The 20161-nt window shown below is 45.6% G+C and overlaps 3 protein-coding genes across 5 annotated transcripts; 2 read left to right on the top strand and 1 right to left on the bottom strand.

The window, feature by feature from the left end:
- Positions 1-375: 375 nt before the first annotated feature.
- ccdc93 (CCC complex scaffolding subunit CCDC93) lies at positions 376-6561 on the bottom strand. Of its 2 annotated transcripts, XM_087804804.1 has the most exons (24): positions 6459-6561; positions 6178-6291; positions 6019-6113; positions 4263-4374; positions 4053-4151; positions 3929-3985; positions 3769-3869; positions 3637-3654; positions 3412-3448; positions 3269-3349; positions 3158-3208; positions 2614-2700; positions 2448-2555; positions 2308-2370; positions 2166-2239; positions 2022-2103; positions 1868-1942; positions 1449-1517; positions 1282-1390; positions 1135-1217; positions 1043-1080; positions 901-985; positions 725-838; positions 376-604 (listed from the first exon to the last, which is right to left on the bottom strand). In XM_087804804.1, exons 1-24 carry the CDS (start codon positions 6522-6524, stop codon positions 548-550), a joined length of 1875 nt encoding a protein of 624 aa, XP_087660930.1. In that variant the 5' UTR covers positions 6525-6561; the 3' UTR covers positions 376-547. The 2 variants fall into 2 exon arrangements, with proteins under 2 accessions (XP_087660930.1, XP_087660931.1); XM_087804805.1 differs by lacking the exon at positions 3637-3654.
- On the top strand, positions 6232-10566 carry LOC148068507 (U3 small nucleolar RNA-associated protein 14 homolog A). The gene is made up of 3 exons (XM_087804633.1): positions 6232-6316; positions 7316-7638; positions 8324-10566. The coding sequence occupies exons 2-3, from the start codon at positions 7386-7388 to the stop codon at positions 10564-10566; spliced, it is 2496 nt and encodes an 831-aa protein (XP_087660759.1). The 5' UTR covers positions 6232-6316; positions 7316-7385.
- A 2139-nt stretch (positions 10567-12705) lies between these two features.
- insig2 (insulin induced gene 2) lies at positions 12706-15155 on the top strand. Of its 2 annotated transcripts, XM_087804822.1 has the most exons (7): positions 12706-12846; positions 13283-13430; positions 13493-13665; positions 13752-13876; positions 13989-14155; positions 14215-14314; positions 14818-15155. In XM_087804822.1, exons 2-7 carry the CDS (start codon positions 13318-13320, stop codon positions 14857-14859), a joined length of 720 nt encoding a protein of 239 aa, XP_087660948.1. In that variant the 5' UTR covers positions 12706-12846; positions 13283-13317; the 3' UTR covers positions 14860-15155. The 2 variants fall into 2 exon arrangements, with proteins under 2 accessions (XP_087660948.1, XP_087660947.1); XM_087804821.1 differs by lacking the exons at positions 12706-12846; positions 13283-13430; positions 13493-13665 and having other exon boundaries at positions 13697-13876.
- Positions 15156-20161: the final 5006 nt, after the last annotated feature.

Raw genomic sequence — 20161 nt, 5'->3', positions numbered from 1 at the left:
AAAAACAGATGACCTACTGAAGTCAGAACTGCCGTTCATGATGCCATCTTGTCCCCTTCACTCCGGTCGCTTTCTTTCTCTCGCTCCCCTTTCTCCTTCAGTCCTTTCTCCTTCCTTTTCCTTCTCCTGTCTTGTTCTTCTGTCTTTCTTTTCCCCCTGGTGTGTCTTCCAGTGAGCAGACATCTGAGCTCAGGTAGGGGATCGAGTGACCTGCGGACTCCCACAGAGAGTCCAGTTACACCTGCATGTGAGGGACACCTGTGAACACACGCACTCGGGATACACACACGCCCCCCACACAGACTATCATATGCACGCACATATACTCAACCACCGACTCAAAGTTTCAAGCTTTTAATGAGACAAAACACCAAATGTTGACAAACATTATTTTATTAAGGCACATGACCGCACAAACATTTGACTGGCGTAACCAGCAGTGACATACATGTTTTCTTTATAAGCCGTGCTCAACAATATCATCATCAGGAGGATGTTTGACAGAAGCTGGTTGGAGGACGAAGATTCTCCAGCAGCCGCTTCTCCACTATGATGCTCCTTTAGTCCTCAACTTGGATAGAAGCATCTCGTTCTTCCGACATTCCTGAATAACCAGCCACATTTGAGGTTAGTTAAAACACAGACGTCACACACACAGACACGCAGTCATTGACACACATTGAGTCATTCAAGGAGAGAAACACAGACTTGAAAAGACACACACCTCTTTGAAGTCTTTGACAGTCTTGAAATAAAGTCTCTGTTTGTCCAGCAGCTCCAGATGTTCGTCATTCAGTTGATCTCGTCTCATCTTGTTCTCCTGCTTCTTCTTCTCCATCTGGAGGAGAAGAGGTCGCACAGTGATGATGTCAGAGCGGCCCGTGCTGTCATCATGGTTACCTTGATGCGACTCTGTTTGATTCCTTCCACAATCTGCTCCATCTGCTGCAGGAACTGAGCCCTCGCTGCAGACGACGACATGGCTCTGCAACATACACACCGTGAGAACACACACAGAGACGCGGAAACTACACAAACTCACTGTTGGAAGTTGTCGTGGATGGAGTTGAGCAGGGTGACCTGTCGAAGTAGCGCAGGTTAGCGACATGACAACATGATGATGTCATCACTCACCTCTTTCTCCAGGTAAACCTTCTTGTCATCTAGCGTGTTGTAGAGTGTGAAAAACTGCTTCGTCTCTTTGTGTGTGGCTGAAACTGCACAAACATGTGAACCGTTACCACGGCGACACCACTTTAGGTCAAAGTCAACCAGGTCAACCTTGACTGTAGAGCTCGATGAACCTCTTCTGGTACTGAGTCAGTTCGGCACGACTAGGAACATCATCAATCTTCCTCTGGAGGACGGAAATCTCTCGGTTCCTGCGAGCCTGAACGCAACAAAAAACACTGTAATCTGGGAATAAAACCTGAGGTCATGTGCGTTACCATCAGCAGGCGGATCTTCTGAAGTTTGTCGTGGTCAGCCTTGAACTGTTTGTCGATCATCTGGTTTCTCTTTGAACATCATCGCAGGAAGTGTCAGGAAGTATATCAGTGGCATCAGAATATTAAATGACTGAATTTAACATTTCAAATGTTGAAACTTTGAATTTCTTTATTGAATATTTTTAGGCATTGCATTGTTGTTTGAATAATTGCAGTTTATATAATGGAAAGTTTCAATATACATATTCAATATAATAAATTAAATCTTTCAATATTAAAATTATTGATTTCAATTATTTAAAAAATGTACATGGAATGCTTAAACAAAAACATTTCAATATAAAAAAAACCATTAATATTCTAAGAACACTGATATACTTCCATAAGTTTAACATTAACATGATGATGATGGTCAGTACCTGCTCCTCTTCATTGTCTTGTCCACAAACTGTTTTTAACTCTTCAATGTTCTGCTGCAGGCGAGTCTTCTCGTCCTGAAAACACACACATCTTCATGTCCTCTGGTTCTCTCTGTGTATGTAATGTGGTTGTGTGTGTGTGTGTGTTGCTCACTCTGCAGTGTGCACGGAACTGCTGCTCCTGCTGCTTCAGGTTCTCGTTAATGGAGACGAGAGTCCTCAACTTCTCCAGCGCACTGAGGAGCCACACAGACACATTTAAGTGGTCACTTTTGCGGGTGATGATTATGAAGGTCACCTGTTGTCGGCTTGCTCCTCCTCTTCCTCTAAACTCTTCATCTCCTTTGAAAGTCGCTCAGATTGTTCCGTGGCCTAAACACACACAAACACATGCTGATGACATCATCAATGACATCATCACACGTCACACTCTCACAGACCTGCTGCAGCCTCTTCTTGACCTGCTCACTTTCCGTCTTCATGTCCGAATGTTTCAGCTGCAGCTGTGATCACACGAACGTGTCAGTCATCCGTGACCACACGACCCCCCCCCTCCCCACTTTGACCTTCGACCCCTCACCTCCTGCAGGTGCTTGCTCTTCTGCTCCATCTGCTTCTTGACAGAGGCCACGGCTCGACGATGCTGCTGCAGCGGCCCGAAGTGTTCGTCCGCGGCCACGCCCACCTGCTGCTGAGACACACTGGCGTCACCACGGCAACTTCATAACCATCACGAGAGTTCGTACCTTCTCCGCATACTCTGTCGCAAACTGCTTTATCTCCTCCGACTGTCGACCCACAATCTGACCCACTGCGCTGGCGGTCAGTTTCCCCTGCACACACACACGTGAACAAACACATTAACACTAGGGCTAAGAAATATCATTAAATATAATATAATATAATATAGTTAAATATCAATTTTTCTTTTCACTACACTATATAAATATTTAACAGCACAATTAATATCAATATTTTGTTGTTGTCGTTTTGGGCTTTGAAATCATGTTTTATTGTCAACATAGTTATTTTATGATTTGTATTTTAATAAAGTGTGTTTAAAATAAAAATCATAAAAGTTTTTGCAATTGAACTTCCAGCCACTATATGGAAGCCGATATTCACAGGATCCAGTTGATGACTGAGGACGAGAGGATACAGTCAACTCCAGGGTCAAGTACTCGACAATACTACAGATTAGATAAATGTATCGTATCTGTGCCTCTGTATTGCGATACTAATTGTATCGCCAGATTCTTGCCAGTACACAGCCCTTATCCACACACTCACCTCCTCCGTTGCCATGGCAGCCATCCCGGTCATCAGAGTCTTGATCCTCATCTGCATGAAAGTCAGAGTGAGCGCCGAGGGGACAAAAGGTCAAGTTACAAAGTCCATCACCTCCTCAGCTGCCTGCAGGTCATCCTCATCTACGGGGGGCGCTGCAGAGCCGCCGATCAGAGAAGACTTGCGGTCGTCCACCTGCAGGTGGCGCCACATGTGAGTATGGAAGCAATCACCGCACTCTGCAGCTCAACACTCACCTGCTCCTTCCTGGACTGTCTGCTGAAGCCCAACTTTCTGCAGGAAGGTCAAAGGTCACCATCAGTCACATGACCCGATATTACACAACGATATATAAACTGACTTGAGGTGTGCGAGTGAGTAGAGGTGAGAAAAAGTTTAGGAAATATTTTTTCAGTTCTGACAGAAAGCAGCAGGTGACTGGGCGGAGCTTGAAAGAAGGGGAGGAGCCTCCAGGTACTTACAGGAGGAATTGTGAGGTTCTAGAAGGTGATGACAGAATGAGAGGTCAGAGCAGGTCAAAAGCCGCAAGGCGAAGGGAGAAGAAGGGGTAAGTGATCAATAACGACGTAAACGCTGGTCACATGATCACACACCTGCCGTACTCCAGCAGCGTGGAGTGGACCCGCGACTCTTCATCCGTCAGGTCTCCTGCGTCCCTCTGTCGGCGGTACTTCCTCTGAGGCTGGTAAACCTCCTGAAACGAGTCTCACGTTCACGGGTCAGGTCCAGTCCGGGGTGTCAAGCCATACTCACCAGAACCTCCAGCACTGCTTTAGCCGCCTTGTCCTTCCTCTGTAGAAAGTCCTGGTCCTAGAACGAGACCAGAGATGAACAAAGAACCCCCCGATGGGGTCAACAGGAATGAACAGGGACTGACCTCAGGGAGTCGGTGGCTTTTGTGGAATTGGGAGATGGAGAACGCCCTGACGTAGTCGCCCATCTCCTCGCGGGTCTCAATGGCCCGCTTCACCAGCCACTGACAAACAAATGCACCAAGGTCAGTACCAGAACCCTGGACTCACTCGAGACCACAGAGGCAGACCGGCAGAGGGAGCCTCGGTGACAAAGTGAGAATGAAAGACTTCACCTGGATGACGGGAAAGATGTGGATGAAGTCCAGTCCTTGGATCTGATGTGGCTCCAGCCGGTGTGGACACTTCATCCTGGGTAGAACCGACACAATCTTCTCCGTCAGGGCTCTGCACAAACAGGAAGTGATACTTCAGTGGACAAAACGACATCATCATCATCACCTTTATCAAACTGCTCATCGATCCCCTGTAACGACTTTCTTTGATGAATACAAATTCAATCACATTTTCCTCCAATCAAAGCTTTGATATCTCGTACCTTGATCAAGCATTACCCGTGACTGGGCCGACTGTAAATCATTCCTTAAAGGGAACCTAATGTGCCGATTTAAGGATCTCTTAAATTGTTCTAGGACTTTTATTATACTCATCAGTAGGTTTCTTTTTGCACAAAACTCTCATTTAATAAAGATATTTACATTAGAAAATACGCTTAAGCCCCACCCACTTAAAATGTGCAGTTATGCTGGAGAAGGTAGAACATTATTGATCCCTCAAGAGGTCTCCTTCGGGAAATAGTTTTTTTTCCCCAACTAGCCACAGCAAATACAGCAATTTTTCATTAAGAAAAAAATCAAAATAAAATAAAAACAAGAAAAAAGAGAAATAAAGAGAAAGAACAAGATGATACAATCTAAGTCTAAATATAAAGAACATAGATAAAAGAAAAATAAAAAAAGGATACAAAGACTAACATAGAACAGAACATCATGATACTTTTACTTTTTTCTCCTGCCACCGAACTCAGAATTATACAATTTAATAGCCCGAGGAATGAACGAGTCCCTGAGTCGATTAGTTTTGCACCTGGGAAGGAGCATTCATGCTCTCATTCTGCTTCTTTGCTCACTGATGACAGTGTTCAGAGGATGACTGTCATCATCCATGATGGACAGTAGTTTGTCCAGTGATCTCTCTGCAACTGTCACCAGTCAGTCCAGCTTCATTCCAACCACAGAACCAGCCTTTCTGATCAACCTGTCCAACCTGTTGACACTCCTCTTGGACACATTCCCACCCCAGCATAGAACAAGACACTGGCCACCACAGACTGGTAGAACATTCAGAGGAGCTTCCTGCAGAAGTCGATCCAAGCAACCACGCCCACTCTGCTCTGATTGGTCACAAAACCCGAGTTGCATTCAAGGACTCTCGTAAATTTCATACTAACCCCTAAAACTCCCGTTTTGTACATTAAAAACGAATAATAAAAATAAGGTTTTCTGCTTAATGTACACATTACAAAAACACTTAAAAGGCAGAAGTAACGCTCACCATGTTTACATAAATATTTATTTTGTTTCACGGTTAACATGTAGGTTCTTAACTGATTTAGGGCTTCTAGGGGAGGACACCTCAACCAGAGTGACATCAGAATGTTTAATTTAGGCCGTAGTCTCGTTTGGCGAGATTTCAGATGGAGAGAACGTTATTAAGTAAAAACTTCAATACGGAGCAACGTCATGTTGAATGACCGACTGCATTTTGAAGACTTCAACATTTACAACATGTACTCAGGAGAGTTGGGGGTTTAACATTAGGTGCCCTTTAATGTGACCCTTAATGTTCTCATCTATGTGGATACCTATGTTTACAACCACTACTAAGACCAGAGTACAAGTGAGTAAATGTCTCCTCCAGGTACCACCACACCACTGGTTGCAAACAACAATCGATGAGGAGACAACATCCCACAAAGATCCATCTGATCTTGGCGTTGATGTGTCCAGCATCAGGACCAGCATCACTCACATCTTCTGGCCGATGGTGGAGTTCTCCTGGAACAGAAGATCTACATCCACGTCGAAGTTGCAGGTCGTGATGCACCAGGTCATCCCGCCCACCACCTGCAGGACACAAAGAACTGAGCACGAGTCCTGCTCATCTGACCAGGAAGGTTTAGACTCGTGCCTTGTCAAACGGGGAAAGACCCTTGATGCGAGCCCGGAAGTAGCCAGCAGCCAGCAGCAGCTCCAGGATCTCCGCCAGCTTGACGCTCTGCTCCTCATCCTCACGACTCTCCACCTGGAGTACAAACAACGTCACTATCGTGAGCAGTTACCAAGTTTATCTTCTGTTTGGCGTCACTTCTGATCACTGCAGTGAACCATTTTAGTTCAAAAACAATGGCGAGGCAATGACGTCACACAACAGATCGCTAAAAGCACGAGACATAAAAATGCAGTTTGGACCTCTTGGTCGGCTGCAGAGGTTTGTCTGGACCCGCTTCTCACTCTCCCGAAGACGGACGAAGCCATGTTGTCATATGACAAACACACGTGACCAGCATCCTTCTCCCCGGGAACTCGCGCAATGTCTCAAACATCGCGAGATTTGAGGTCGAGCCATTATTTAAAAACACAGTTAAGATTTGGCGTTAAATGTCCCGTGATAGCAAAGCCGAGGTGACAATACTTATTGGTTTTTAATCCAAGATGCCCGTTATCAGAATTTCTTCAAACGTTTTTTTTTTTAATGTAAATTGTTATGATCATTCCAACACGATTACAAATGGAATTTTACTGCTGTAAAAATAATTGAAGAATTCATATAATTTGAATCCTCTATATCTCATGATTGGTTTTTGGTCTTTAAAAGACATTCAAGGTCCCTTGTATTACCTTATTTTGTTTTTTGTTTTTAAATTTTATTATTTAAAAATGCATTTTGTTATTTTAGAATTATTTTTCTCATTTCCTTCCAGCTTCAATATATATATATATATATATATATATATATATATTGTCTGTGTATTTTGCCTAATATACACTTAATTTTCTTAAGATTATATATTTTCAGAATTCCTCACTTTGGGTCAAAACCAAGCTAAAGCAATAACATAATAACGTGTCAGATTGCGTCTGCAGGACGTGATGTCATTCCAAGAAATTAAAACTACAGACGCTTTTTGAAATGATCAGTCTTTATTTATGTAAATATTTATTTGTGTTAAAAAAAAAACGTGAATGTTTAATTTAAAGTAACATGTATCCAAAACAAATGTTTTAAAAAATAAAAGTGTAAGAGCAGGATGTGATGTCATCACCAGGCGGCAGCCTGGACACTTCCAGAGCGGCTTCCCCACGTGGTTCTTGTTGCGAGTCCTCGCGTGTCTCGAGATGGCTAAGGTTGGAGAGAAGAGCGTGAAGAAGACGAAGAAGATGAAGAAAACAAAGAAAACGGAGAAATTGCTGAAAAGTAATACGGATGACAACAATAGTCACATGAACGTGGACGACGGTAAAACAAATCAAGCTAAGGTTGGAGAGAAGAGAGTGAAGAAGACGAAGAAGATGACAAAAGCTAAGAAAACGGAGAAACTGCTGAAGAGTAATACGGATGACAACAATACTCTTATGAACCTGGACGACGGTAAGACAAATCTTCTCCATTAAATGTAAACCTTTGGATGATTTAATGGGTCAAAGATCATCTCGGGAGTTTCTGCAGTTCTTTGGCGACCACTGATGACGTCACACACAAACACTCACTCAATAATTCTGCGTTCTTTTTAAGCAGGTTTTGATCCCAAAAAATGCACTATAGGGTATCAATTTCACATCGTATTCTTATAAAATATACACTAAATGAGTCTTAATTCGGATTTAAATGCCAATTAAAGCTGAGCAGACGTGTGACATCATCAGGTGTCGACAGACGTCAGCTAGTCAAGTGTCAAACCGACAGATAAACAAAAAACAATCATGGATTCATACGTCCGTGATTGATGATTGGATGGGGGTTTATTTTTGCAAGATTCTGGCAAACAAAGCATACCATGATACAGGGAAAACACTGCGATACATTTTGCATTACATTGTAATACTGTAGGAACAACGATATGTTTTTTAGTATCCGATATATATCCATATTGTCCGATAATGAACTCTGGAGTTGAAGAATTAACAAATTAATACAGTGATGTTGAATATCGATACAGTATCATGCAAAATAAACTGTGCATGGATATATATATATATATATATATATATATATATACACACAATTCTGTCTCTCACTGTCACATTACTTAAGACCTTGTATTCTTGTTCTGCAGGTGTGGAAGTGATGTACGATGATGATAATGAAGAGGAAGATGACCCGACGGAAGACATCCCCAGCGAGGATGAGCAGGACGACGACCGGCGCCGACAGAAGCTTCTAGATGCCATTGGCGGCCTTTCTGGGAAGAGGCACAAGCTCGGTGAGCGGTCTGAGGCGGCGCCACTCATGTCCGAGTTCACAGTCAGCGCCGAAGGAGAGGGAGGAAAGGTTCAGCTGTCGGATCTACTGGGTGAGAAGACTGCTGTGCCGGGCCGCACTATAAGACAACTGAAGAATCTGCAGCAGAGCCGGACCCTTGAGAGTCCGCTGAGCCGGCAGGAGAGCGAGCGCATCCAGCGGGATGTGGCCTTCCAGAAGGCGGCGCTCGAGGTGTCTCGGTGGAAAGGGGTGATCTACCAGAACAGACGGGCAGAGCAGGTTGTGTTCCCATTGAACCAAGAACCGAGTGGACCTCGTCCAATGGAACGAGTGGTGATGGGCTGGAGAGCACAAACCCCGCTGGAGCAGGAGATCTTCGCTGTATTGACGGCCAACAAGCAGCCAGTCTTTGATCCGGTCCTAACCCCCGCTGAGAAGGCCTCAGTCCAAGCCATGAATCTAGAGGATGCCAAGATCCGGCGGGCAGAACTGCAGAAGGTACGAGCACTACAGTCCTACTACGAGGCAAAGACCCGGCGGGACCGCAAGATCAAAAGCAAAAAGTTTCACAAGGTCCAAAACAAGTCCAAGCGCAAGGAGTTGCTGAACCAGTTCGAGGAGAAGGTCAAGTCCGACCCGGCCGCCGCCCTGGAGCAGCTTGAGCAGCTGGAGCGAAACCGCATGCAAGAGCGTATGTCGCTCAAACACCAGAACAGCAGCAAGTGGGCCAAGTCCCGGGTCATCGTGGCCAAGTATGACCTTGAGGCCCGCAGGGCGATGCAGGAGCAGCTCCAGCTCAACAGGGATCTGACCCAGAAGGCAGTTCTGAAGGAGTCTGACGATGAGGTTGAGGAAGAGGAGCAGGAGAAGGATGAGGTGCCAGACTTTGTCAATGAAGTTGAAAGCGATTCTGTAAATCCCTGGATGAGAGGGAGACTGCGGGAGGAGGAGCCGGAAGAGAAAGGTGGGGCTGAAGAAGAGGAAGGTGTGTCAACCACAGTGGGGACTATTGATGGTCAAAACAAGGATGTTGAGAAGGAGCAGCAGCCAGAGGTTGAGGAGGAGGAGGAGGAGAAGGAGGAGGTGATGTTGAGGGAGTTTGACCAGAGGAGAAGGAGGAGAAAAGAAGAGGCAGCAGTAGAGGAGGAGCAGCTCTCACAGTTCAACAAACTCTACCAGGAGATCTCAGAGGAGAGGAAGGAGGTGCAGGGGGCGGCAAGCAAGACCCCCTCTAAGGCCATTGTCGGTGGTCTGACACGGGTCCAAACTATGGAAGAAGTGGAGATGCAGGGTGAGGAGGTGGAGCCGGAGCCTCAGGAGACTGAGCTCCAGGTGGACTTGATTACGGAGGTGCAGATGGAGGCTCCGCCTCCTTTGTCCAAAAAGAAGGGTGGAACAAAGCGGAAGAAGGTGGCCGTGGAACTGAGCGAGGTTCTGACCAAAGGAGCTCGGCTTCTATCCAACCCGCTACCAGCGGTTCTGGGCTGTGAGGAAGAGAGTCTGGACCAGCGGGGGGTCATCAGGGAGGCGTTTGCTGGTGATGATGTCATTAGAGACTTCCTTAAGGAAAAGCGGAAGAACGATGTCAAGCCTGCAGCCGTGAATCTGGCGCTGCCCGGGTGGGGCGAGTGGGGGGGCACGGGTCTGAAGCCGTCCAAGAGGAAACGCCTCAGATTCCGAGTCAAGCCTCGGCCGGTCGCGCCAAGGAAAGACCAGAAGCTGCCGGCGACCATCATCTCTGAGAAAAGGAACTCCGTCATAGCGCAGCACCAGGTGAGCTCTCTCCCCTTCCCCTTCGCTGACAACGCCCACTTTCAGAGCACCATCCGCTCGCCGCTGGGGCGGACCTGGAACACGGAGCGGACCGTTAGGAAAATGACGTCTCCCCGGGTCGTGACTCTGCCCGGCAGGATCATAGAGCCGATGAGCCGCGACGAGCTTCTCAAAGACTCAAAACACAAGAAGGAGGTCTCGGGCGCTAAGAAGTTGGAGGGGCTTTTGGGGGAGAGGACCACGAAAGGAGGGGAGAGACCTGTGAGGAAGAAGAAGAGGGGAGGGGTTAGGAAGAACCGGGGACCGCTAGGGGGCGACGTCTGATCGTCTGATGTGATCATCTGATTGTTGTTGAAAATTTTTAGAATAAAACATTGATGAAAGAAGAAAAAACATGTTATTGCTTTTATAACACAATCGATGTCAGAGGGGGGATGCATGGGTGCAGTGGACAGGGCACTCCAGTGGCTTAGTTATGATTGACAGCTGTCAAATCCAATCACACGGGACACACTTGCCTATAGATGGGGGGACTTAGGTGACTATGTTAACAAGCTGCAGTTGTTTGCAGGTTTCTATGACGACGAATGGGGCCAGATTGGAACAATGAAAATGTATTTTAAGTGTGAGTGTGTTTAAATGTGCGTGTGCGCGCTCAAGTGTGTGTGCCGCATGGCTGCTCCTGGGAGGGACGAGGTTATTTAGGAAGCGTTAATGGAATCTTCCACAGCTTCAGCAGAGGAACAGTCTATTACCAGAGTGTCCATCAGCTGGATAGAGAGACGCAGGTGAGTGTGAAGGTTCAGCGGCGCTCTCTCACATGCACACACTCGGATGGATTCTGATCTCTGCCCCAAAAAAAAAAAAAGTATTTGAGAGAAAATGTTGGACGAGGAATTGTTTCTCACCGATTATGTCTCATCGCTGTCCAACCAGGCATCGGTGGGCCAGTACCAAGGCTATGGTTCCGACTAACCAGATGTTCCAGTTGCAGCTAGATTAGTGCGCCCCCCAACACACACACACTCGGGCCTGACAGGTGTAGCATTTTCTCAGCAAGGTGCGGAGCTGCTCGAGCACAGCAGATTAAATTAATGGAACAAATGAGTTTGTAATTAAGATGAAAGTATGTGTCAGTGCTCACCTTGTTGTGTAATTATGGAGCCATGATTTATCACTGCTGCACTCACACACACATAACGCTCACACACACACGCACGCACACTGAGCAGCCGGCGGCTGATTCACCTTGACAGGTTGTGCTGCAGAGAAGCTGCACGACATCGATCGACCAATCAGAAAAAAGCCCCCCCCCCCCCTCCTTCTTCCACTTACCTGCAGCTGAGTGTTACACATTGAGGGTCACTGTGTAACACTCATGTTCTCATCACCGTCTTTACCAACAGTGACCAGCAGGTGGAGCTCCACCGACCACTTAAAAACTCATATACACAAACTAACACACAAATACATGTACAGACGCACTCGAACCACTACTCAATACTCAAATGTCCCCACTGTGAGAATCAAATAGGAATGTAAGTAAGTAAGTCATTTGTATTTGTATAGCGCTTGTCCAGACCAGGGTCACAAAGCGCTTAAACAATCAAAACAATACTCAATAAAGTATATACTTTAAAGGGCAAGATACAACTGATGACACAACAGGAGTTCCAGAAAATCAAGGAAAAATGTTATACATATACTATTCCATGCGTACTTTCACACACCATGGTATTTGGGGCAAATGAATGGTTAATGGCGGACAACATAGGGGTCAGAGGTTCTGTCAGGGAGCCTCCAGGACCTGATACGGTCCCACACAGCCCCCCCATCCCGTCATTCCCATTTAAACAGCAGGTAATGAAAAGCTGCTGATGATGATCGATGGAAGATTCTAGGCCTCGAGTGACCCCTGATGGCTAATTGAAATCCCCCCCTCATTTCCTCCAGACCGGCAACATCAATCCAATTATGGGGGTTAAATGGCGCCCCCCTCCCCCATGAGAATTCATGTCCCCCATATTGAGGGAACCCCAAGAGAATTTATGCTCCTCCATACTTCAGACTCCAGCTAACAGCTGCTCCGTTGCCATGGCGACCGGATGTTTAAAAAAAATATATAATGGGAAGAACTCATCGAAAGAGCAAGCTCCGAATTACTGGCTTGACCCCGCAGCTCTGTCACCCAGGTCACGCGTTGATATTCGTGCGAAGGTTTACACAAAACCCTCCACCTGGATTAGACAGCCCAGCTGCGTGACGTCACGTGGACAAGTGACGTAATATCGGTATTTTTTGTTCTTCTGTTTTAAACTTTTCCTGCACAGTTGAAGACATACTTGAAATTAAGTGTTATTTCTTTCTTATAAACATGACCTTACGGGAATGTAAGTTTATTAGATACTTTTCACGTCGGATGTGGATCGACACGTTCCTACGCTGCTTTCTGATTGGTCCTTCCTGAGCTCTCGACACCGGAAACGTGTGCTGCACAAGACATGCTAGATCATCTCTGTTTCTGTTGATTTCCATCTTCTTGACAAACCTCAATCCGTCGACATGTTGAAAAAACAAGGTGGACTCGATTTGTGATCATAAGAGGTACGTCGAAGAATCTGAGGCGTTCTAATGAGAGCGGTAGCTCGCTATTGCTAGCTCTAAGATTTCGCCCCGGCCTTGAGGCAACATTGTAACTTGTAGCTGTTGTGCTAACTTCTGTAGCCTGTGTTGTTAGCTGGCTGTTGTGCTAACTTCTGTAGCCTGTGTTGTTAGCTGTTGTGCTAACTTCTGTAGCCTGTGTTGTTAGCTGTTGTGATAACTTCTGTATCCTGTGTTGTTAGCTGTTGTGCTAACTTCTGTAGCCTGTTTTGTTAGTTGTTGTGCTAACTTCTATCTCCTGGGTTAGCTCTATGTTGTTGACTCTTGTGTTAGCTGTGATGTTTGCTCTTTTGTCCTGCGTTATTAGCTCTCGTGTCACATGTTGTGTGTGCTGTTGTGTCCTGACACAACTGCTGTCTCAAAGTGAAACTTTATGCAGGGTTCTTGGTCACTGTGTCCTGAGCGAGAGAAGCCATGTCCCTGACTCAGACGGCTGTGAGTGACGTCAGGCCCCCACAGCAATGGGCCGGGTCAGGACCGAGCCTTGAGCCGCTCCGGGGTCCGTACATGTCCATCATCACCAATAGGTCAGTGAGTTGCAGAACCCGAAACCATTGTTGTAGCAAGACTGACATGTCCACTTCTGCAGATGCTCCAACTTGCTGATCCGAGGATCCCTGCTCTTCGCTGTTGGAGTCTTTCTAGCTCTGGTGCTGAACCTCCTGCAGGTCCAGAGGAATGTCACATTGTTCCCCCCAGATGTCATTAGCAGCATCTTCTCCTCGGCCTGGTGGGTTCCACCCTGCTGCGGCTCCGCCTCCAGTATGTACTACTACTACTACTACTACGCACGCATGCACACTCGCGCATGACGTTGAAGATTGACCGAGTGTGTTTTTGTCCTTCAGCTGTCATCGGGCTTCTCTATCCGAGCGTCGACAGGCGGCTTGGTGAGCCACACAAGTTGAAGAGGGAGTGGTCCAGTGTGATGCGGTGTGTGGCTGTGTTTGTGGGCATCAACCACGCCAGTGCTGTATCCTTAAAAAGTATTGGAGAAATGGAGAGCGAGAATGAAAGAGACAAATACCTCCTGTACCCCTCCTTACAAAAAAATGGCTTTGCTCCTCCTTGACTCATCTTCTCAGAAAGTGGACTTTGCCAACAACGTGCAGCTGTCACTCACTCTGGCGGCACTGTCCATTGGACTCTGGTGGACATTTGACCGCTCTCGCAGCGGTTTTGCTCTAGGTGTGACCATCGCACTGCTGGCTACACTGACCACACAGTTGCTGGTCTACAACGAGGTCTTCAGGTAAGTCTCACCTGCATGTGAGTGCAGAGGATTTTGAAGTCACCCCTGTGGCTCGGCAGGTACACGTCCCCAGACTTCCTCTACATCCGCTCCTGGCTCCCCTGCATCTTCTTTGCTGGTGTGATCACAGTGGGAAACATTGGGCGCCAACTGGCTCTGGTAAGTTGATGTCACTAGGGGTTTGGACTAGCTCCGGTAGGGGTGTGTTGGCAAGAATCTGGCGATACAGGAGCAATGCTATATATTGCAATATTGTAGGAACAGTAAAATATGTGTTGTATTAGACAAGTACTTGACTTTGGCGTTGCGAAATATCTAGACAACATGATTCTTGACAAGTCGTGACTGCTTTCATTTGTTTTGAAACTAAAATAGGGGATCTTGTGGGATTTTATTGATCCTTTAGCTTTGTTAGACATAATTAATGCATCCATCTAGTTGCCGGAAGTTTAATTACAACACAAAAATGAATAAATGTTGTAAATATTTGCATGTTAATTGTAAATACAAATGTTCCTTTTTAATTTTATTGAGATATAAACTATACAATATACATTGCTGTTGAATATCGATCCAGTATCATGAAAATATATTTGTGATATTAAAGTGTATCAACATTTTTCTAACACGACTATTGACGAGTCCCTCTGCTGTCTCCTCAGTACGAGCACAAGTTCAGTCAAGAGAAGCGTCATCAGGACTGAAGTACCTGCACGAAGCTGAAACTGGAACTGTGTCTTTTTCCCTTCACATTCCTGGACCAATAAGGGACTAAAAATATCTGGACCAACTCAGACGTTTTTGTGCCAAAGAGGACCGACCGTCTCGAGGGGTCAGTCAGATTAAAAAAAACATGGGACCATCCCATCCACGACAAGTGTTTTGGGGGCCTTCAGAGCACCGTGGAGTCCGAGATGTACCAACTAGAGTGTGACATCAAGTGTTTCGGGTCCTCGTGGATAAACTCTGGATCTGTGAAATAAAGGTTTGTTTTTCCAAACTTCTGCTTCCCTTGTGTTGTCTGAACTGAAAAAAGGGTTTGTTTTGATGAGATGATGAGATGATTGTCAACATGGTCTTTACCGTCACCGTGGCAACCGTCGTCAACAAAGTTATTCTCCACAGCCTTGGGTCTCACCAGTAACGTCTCCAGCAGGTGTGACAGTCGTGTCTTCTCTGATGTGACAATGATTCATAGTCGGCATCGTTCGCACGCTAATGAAGACGAATCACGTGACCTGCTGAGACGAAACACTTCCTCTTTTCATCCTGAGCGAATGTTTTTGTTGTGAGCTAACTAGCCGCTCTCGGGCTAATGAATCCATTAATCTCTCTATTTATTCCTGACAAGCAATTATCTGCGGCGGCGTGTTCGCGGACGCCCGTGTTCACGCCGCTTTATCTCCGCCACTCAGTCGTGCGGCTCTCGGCCCTGTCAGTGCATGTAGGAGAATGACGCAGTGCCGTTGAGCAAGGGCACATGGAAACCGCGTCCAGTCGACCAGGAAGAAGATTAGGAAAAAAACCTACCGGGAGTCGTAGCCTGATGCCGTTTATTCATGTGATTATCCAGTGATGTCTTTGAACCATCTTCAATCATCCGACGCGAGGAAAAGGGTTTATTTTTAGTTTTATTCAATTTAGTTCATTCTGATTCAGAAAATCATCTTTTAACATTTGAATTTAACATAAATGTTACCAGCAGGTGGCGCACCCGGACTTTGTCATTTGAGCGTATGACTGTTTACACACGTGGGAGTGGAAATCTGTCATCTGTCAGCGCTGAGAATTGAACCAGCAACCTGCTGCAAACCAGCCGCTGTACACGTGCACGAGCCATCCGCTTGCGCACGGGTGGATCCAGATCGTGGGCCGAACACACATGGAGCAGTTGCGGTCCGAAAAATGTCTAATCGTCCTTTAGACGTTCGAGACGAAATCGGTCTTAAATTAAAGTTTTTTTTTTGGCCGTATAATTATACCAGGCCCAAAACATTATGGGGCCCCTAAGCTACATGACAATTAAAAACAATATATTGAACATATGCAATAAATGCAAAGTAAAAATAATATGACACCAGCTTTTCAGAACCTTCCTTGCTTTACTGGAAGCAAACTCATTTATGACATCATCATAATAATGATACAAACTATCAACATCACAGATTGCTTTATTGTGCTTTTCAAAAATAATATTATTAAAAGATACAAACTATACAAATCATTTTCAAAGATAGTTGGGGAAAAAGGCGCTCTTATGGCCCCATTGTGAAGAGGAATTAATTATTTGCAAATGGCCTCTTCTGATCTTAGACGTGTAAATAACCGCTTATATACGTTTGCTTTTATACCACATATTTACGCCCCCTTTAATTAAAGATGTTCAAATAATTGCTTGAGAATGTCTATTTAAATATGTCTACGTTTAGACGTTTTGCAGACGGTTACTTTTACACAAAACGTCAACCCCTCAGAGAATCTAAACGTTAAAAATCAGTGGTCCCTGGTAACTGGTATTAGTCCGTGAGGAATTTGTCAGAAAATAAATATTTTATTTCCGTTCTTCTTGACTATTAATGTCTCAAAGGTATTTTCCTTTGGATAAGATACGGTATTTTCTCTGAAATAACATTCGTCTGTGACGAGTTTACTCAAGGAACGAATCTATGAAATAGGAAAGTAAGTAAAATACAAACTTTATTTTTTACTGTTATTATCTTAAGGATGGTTCATGAATATAAAGCTGAAATTAAACTACGTTCATTACGTATTAGTATAATTCGTAATAAATTACAGATTTTAATTCATCTATTAAAATCTATCAATGTATTTATTTATTTACAACAAACCCACATTAAATTCAATGAAAATTGGCAAAATTTACTGTGAATTTAGTATTTTAAAAAGTGACCAAATGTAACCGTTGTTTGTTAACTTGATGTTATGACAATTGTTATACAGTACACATTGTGTGTTTAAAAAACAAAAACATTTTAGTTGAATTAACATTTGTGTCATGCACATTTTTACCACTTGATATAAATACAGCACATTTATAAACACTTAACAACTTTTGCTTTTTGGTTTAACCCTCATGCCGATCACTGCAGTCCACCAACAAGCACACGCTTTCGATGCTAGTTCCACGACTCCCTCACCCCTTCCACCTCTCCCCATCCTCACCCGCTGGTCCGTTGTTGACACGAACACTTGACGTGTTAAACTATAGTGAACCCCAACACTTTGTATAGGTCTATCACTGTAAACCATCAATCAACTTCTCCATCACCCGAGGGGAGGAAACCAGAGCACCTAGAGGAAACCTTGTGTCTCACAAGTTGAAACCTGCAGCAGAGTGTCCGGATGGTGATGGTCACATGATCACTGCAGGTCCAGTGTGGTACATTTGTTCTCTTGTTTCACACCTGAGCAGAGAGAACTCCCTGCTTCCCTCTTCTCCCCCTCCTGCCTCCCCCTCAGCTGTCAGCTGCTCTGCTCCTTTTCAGGTGTTTCATGTAAACAACAGTAACAAGAGTTCACTTTCCAGCTCGCAGCTTCTTCTCCACGCAGCCTTCCCTCCTAATGATGTGTCAGGCTCTTTCTCTCTCTTTCTGTGAGTGTGTGAGTGTGTGTGTGTGTGTGTGTGTGTGTGTGTGTGTGAGGCTGCTACACACACACACACAACCAGCCAAGTGTCGCAGACGAGCAATCTGTCAATCATGCCCGCTGCAGACTCTTGTGGCGGAAAAGTGAGGAGACTTCCTGGAGCACACGGAGATGATGATTATCATCACGATGATGATGATGATGATGATGATGGTGATGAAGATCACGGGTCAGCCGGGTCGACGGGTCTTTTCAGCACCATGTAATTGAACGTACGTGTGCGGTGTGGTCACGGCACACCGAGTCCTCACATGCACACATGGGCTCGGGTGAACCCGTCCGCTGACCCGGAAGAATCCATCCATCCTGATTAGCGGCTCCTTCACAGGGGCCACGTCGACCACGGTCCTGTTGGGACCCCTTTGAACCCCCCTAGAGAGACAGCTCTTCGGGGGAGAATTAGTGTGCTAATGACTACATTTAAAAGAAACTTGACTCGGAGTCAATGTGATGTTTTGTGCGTCAATTGCATTTCGACCACGGCCAAGAAGTCTTGCTTGCTTCAAAACTTGGCTCTGCAGAAACCTTGAGCAGAACAAGGCTCGGTGTGGACGGCCTTCTGCAGTGACCGTCTGCAGAAGGAGAAAAATAGGAGAAAGAAAAGAGATTTGGGAGAACAGTGTAGAGAAAGGAAAGCAAAGTCCAATGCGGCCCGGGGGCCACATTGACTCTATTTATGTATCGCTATTTCATGTCGTTATAGGTCATATAGAAACTATTCCCTTCCCCTGACTAACACTCATATTTGGAAAAAACATGCTTTTATGTGAGAGTATGTGTATTTAAAAGAGTTATACAAAGTACTATACAATAAGTAATCTATAGCTAGTTTATGTTTATTTATTACTTAATGTTTTACTTTCTCTTTTTTTTCATCTCATGGCCCCTCACAACAGCCACTGTATAAAATGTGGCCCCTGAGAAAATGTAATTCTGTCTGGTCCAGACAGTGGCACTATCAAGGTGAGGTGCTGGAGATCCTGGATTCAACAGCATGCTCTGGAGGTGCTGAGAAAGAAAAGGTGGAGCACAGCGGCTCCAGAGGAGAGCTCGAGTTAGAACGGTAACTGCGTGTCTTTGAGTGAGTGTGTGTGTCATTCACTGGTGGGTAAACGCTTGTTAATTAGCAGCGTCGCCACATCAGTCTGGTGATTGTCGACAACAGGAAGTGGAGCGTCGGCTGCTGTCACTGACGTCAGGGCCAAATGAATTATTTCAGGTCGGTGTGGATCCCCTGAGAGCGTGCGTGTGTGTGTGCGTGTGCGTGTGTGCGTGTGTGCGTGTGCGTGTGCGTGTGCGTGTGCGTGTGCGTGTGCGTGTGTGTGTGTGTGTGTGTGTGTGTGTGTGTGTGTGTGTGTGTGTGTGTGAGACATCAACACACCTGTCAGGGAAGCAGCTCGTTATAGAATCTCTGAGAGTCCGGTTCTTACTGCAAAACTGCCCCACACAAGTGAAGATCGTGCACACACACATGCACCTGAGACTCGTGTACACCCACCTCAGATTTGTGGACACACTCATACACACACGCACACACAGCTAAGATAAGTGCAGACATACATATGCACACTAAAGATTTCTGCAGACACACACACCTTAGATTTGTGCAGAAACACAAATGCACACCGATTTGTGCAAAAACACACAACTGTGACTTATACAAACACATATACACACCTGAGATTTCGTGCAGACACGCACATCCTTGACTCATGCACATCCACCTCAGATTTGTGCACGCACTCATACATACACACACACACCTTTGTTTCTTGCACACCTGTGTTTCTTGCAGTAACACACACGCACCTAAGATTTGTGCAAACACACAAATGCACACTAAAGATTTGTGCCGACACACATGTGAGACTCGTAAAGAACACACACAACTGACACACGCACACACTTGAGACTCGCACACACCGACCTCAGATTTGTGCACGCACTCATAAACACACGCACCTGTGTTTCTTGCAGTAACACGCACGCACCTAAGATTTGTGCAAACACACAAATGCACACTAAAGATAAGTGCAGAAACACAAATGCAAATTTGTCTAAAAGCACACAACTGGGACTCACACAAACACATATACACACACCTAACATTAATTTGCACACGCACGCACACACCTGAGCCTCCTAAAGACACACACAGCATGTATTAGAGGTGAGTGTGTTGACTGGTGGGCGTGGCTCTGATCAACAACCTGTCTTGAATGTCCATGTTTCAGCTTGTGGTGTCTGTGTGACACCTGGAGCGCAGCACTTACCTCTGGGTGGGGGGGCGCTCACTTCCTGTCATGTCTCATGTCACAGGGGGGTGCTCTTGCTTGGGGG

The sequence above is a fragment of the Callionymus lyra genome, chromosome 12 (genome assembly GCF_982586985.1).
Source record: "Callionymus lyra chromosome 12, fCalLyr1.hap1.1, whole genome shotgun sequence".
Classification (NCBI taxonomy): Eukaryota; Metazoa; Chordata; class Actinopteri; order Syngnathiformes; family Callionymidae; genus Callionymus; species Callionymus lyra.
This window is presented reverse-complemented; position numbering and strand designations above follow the sequence as displayed.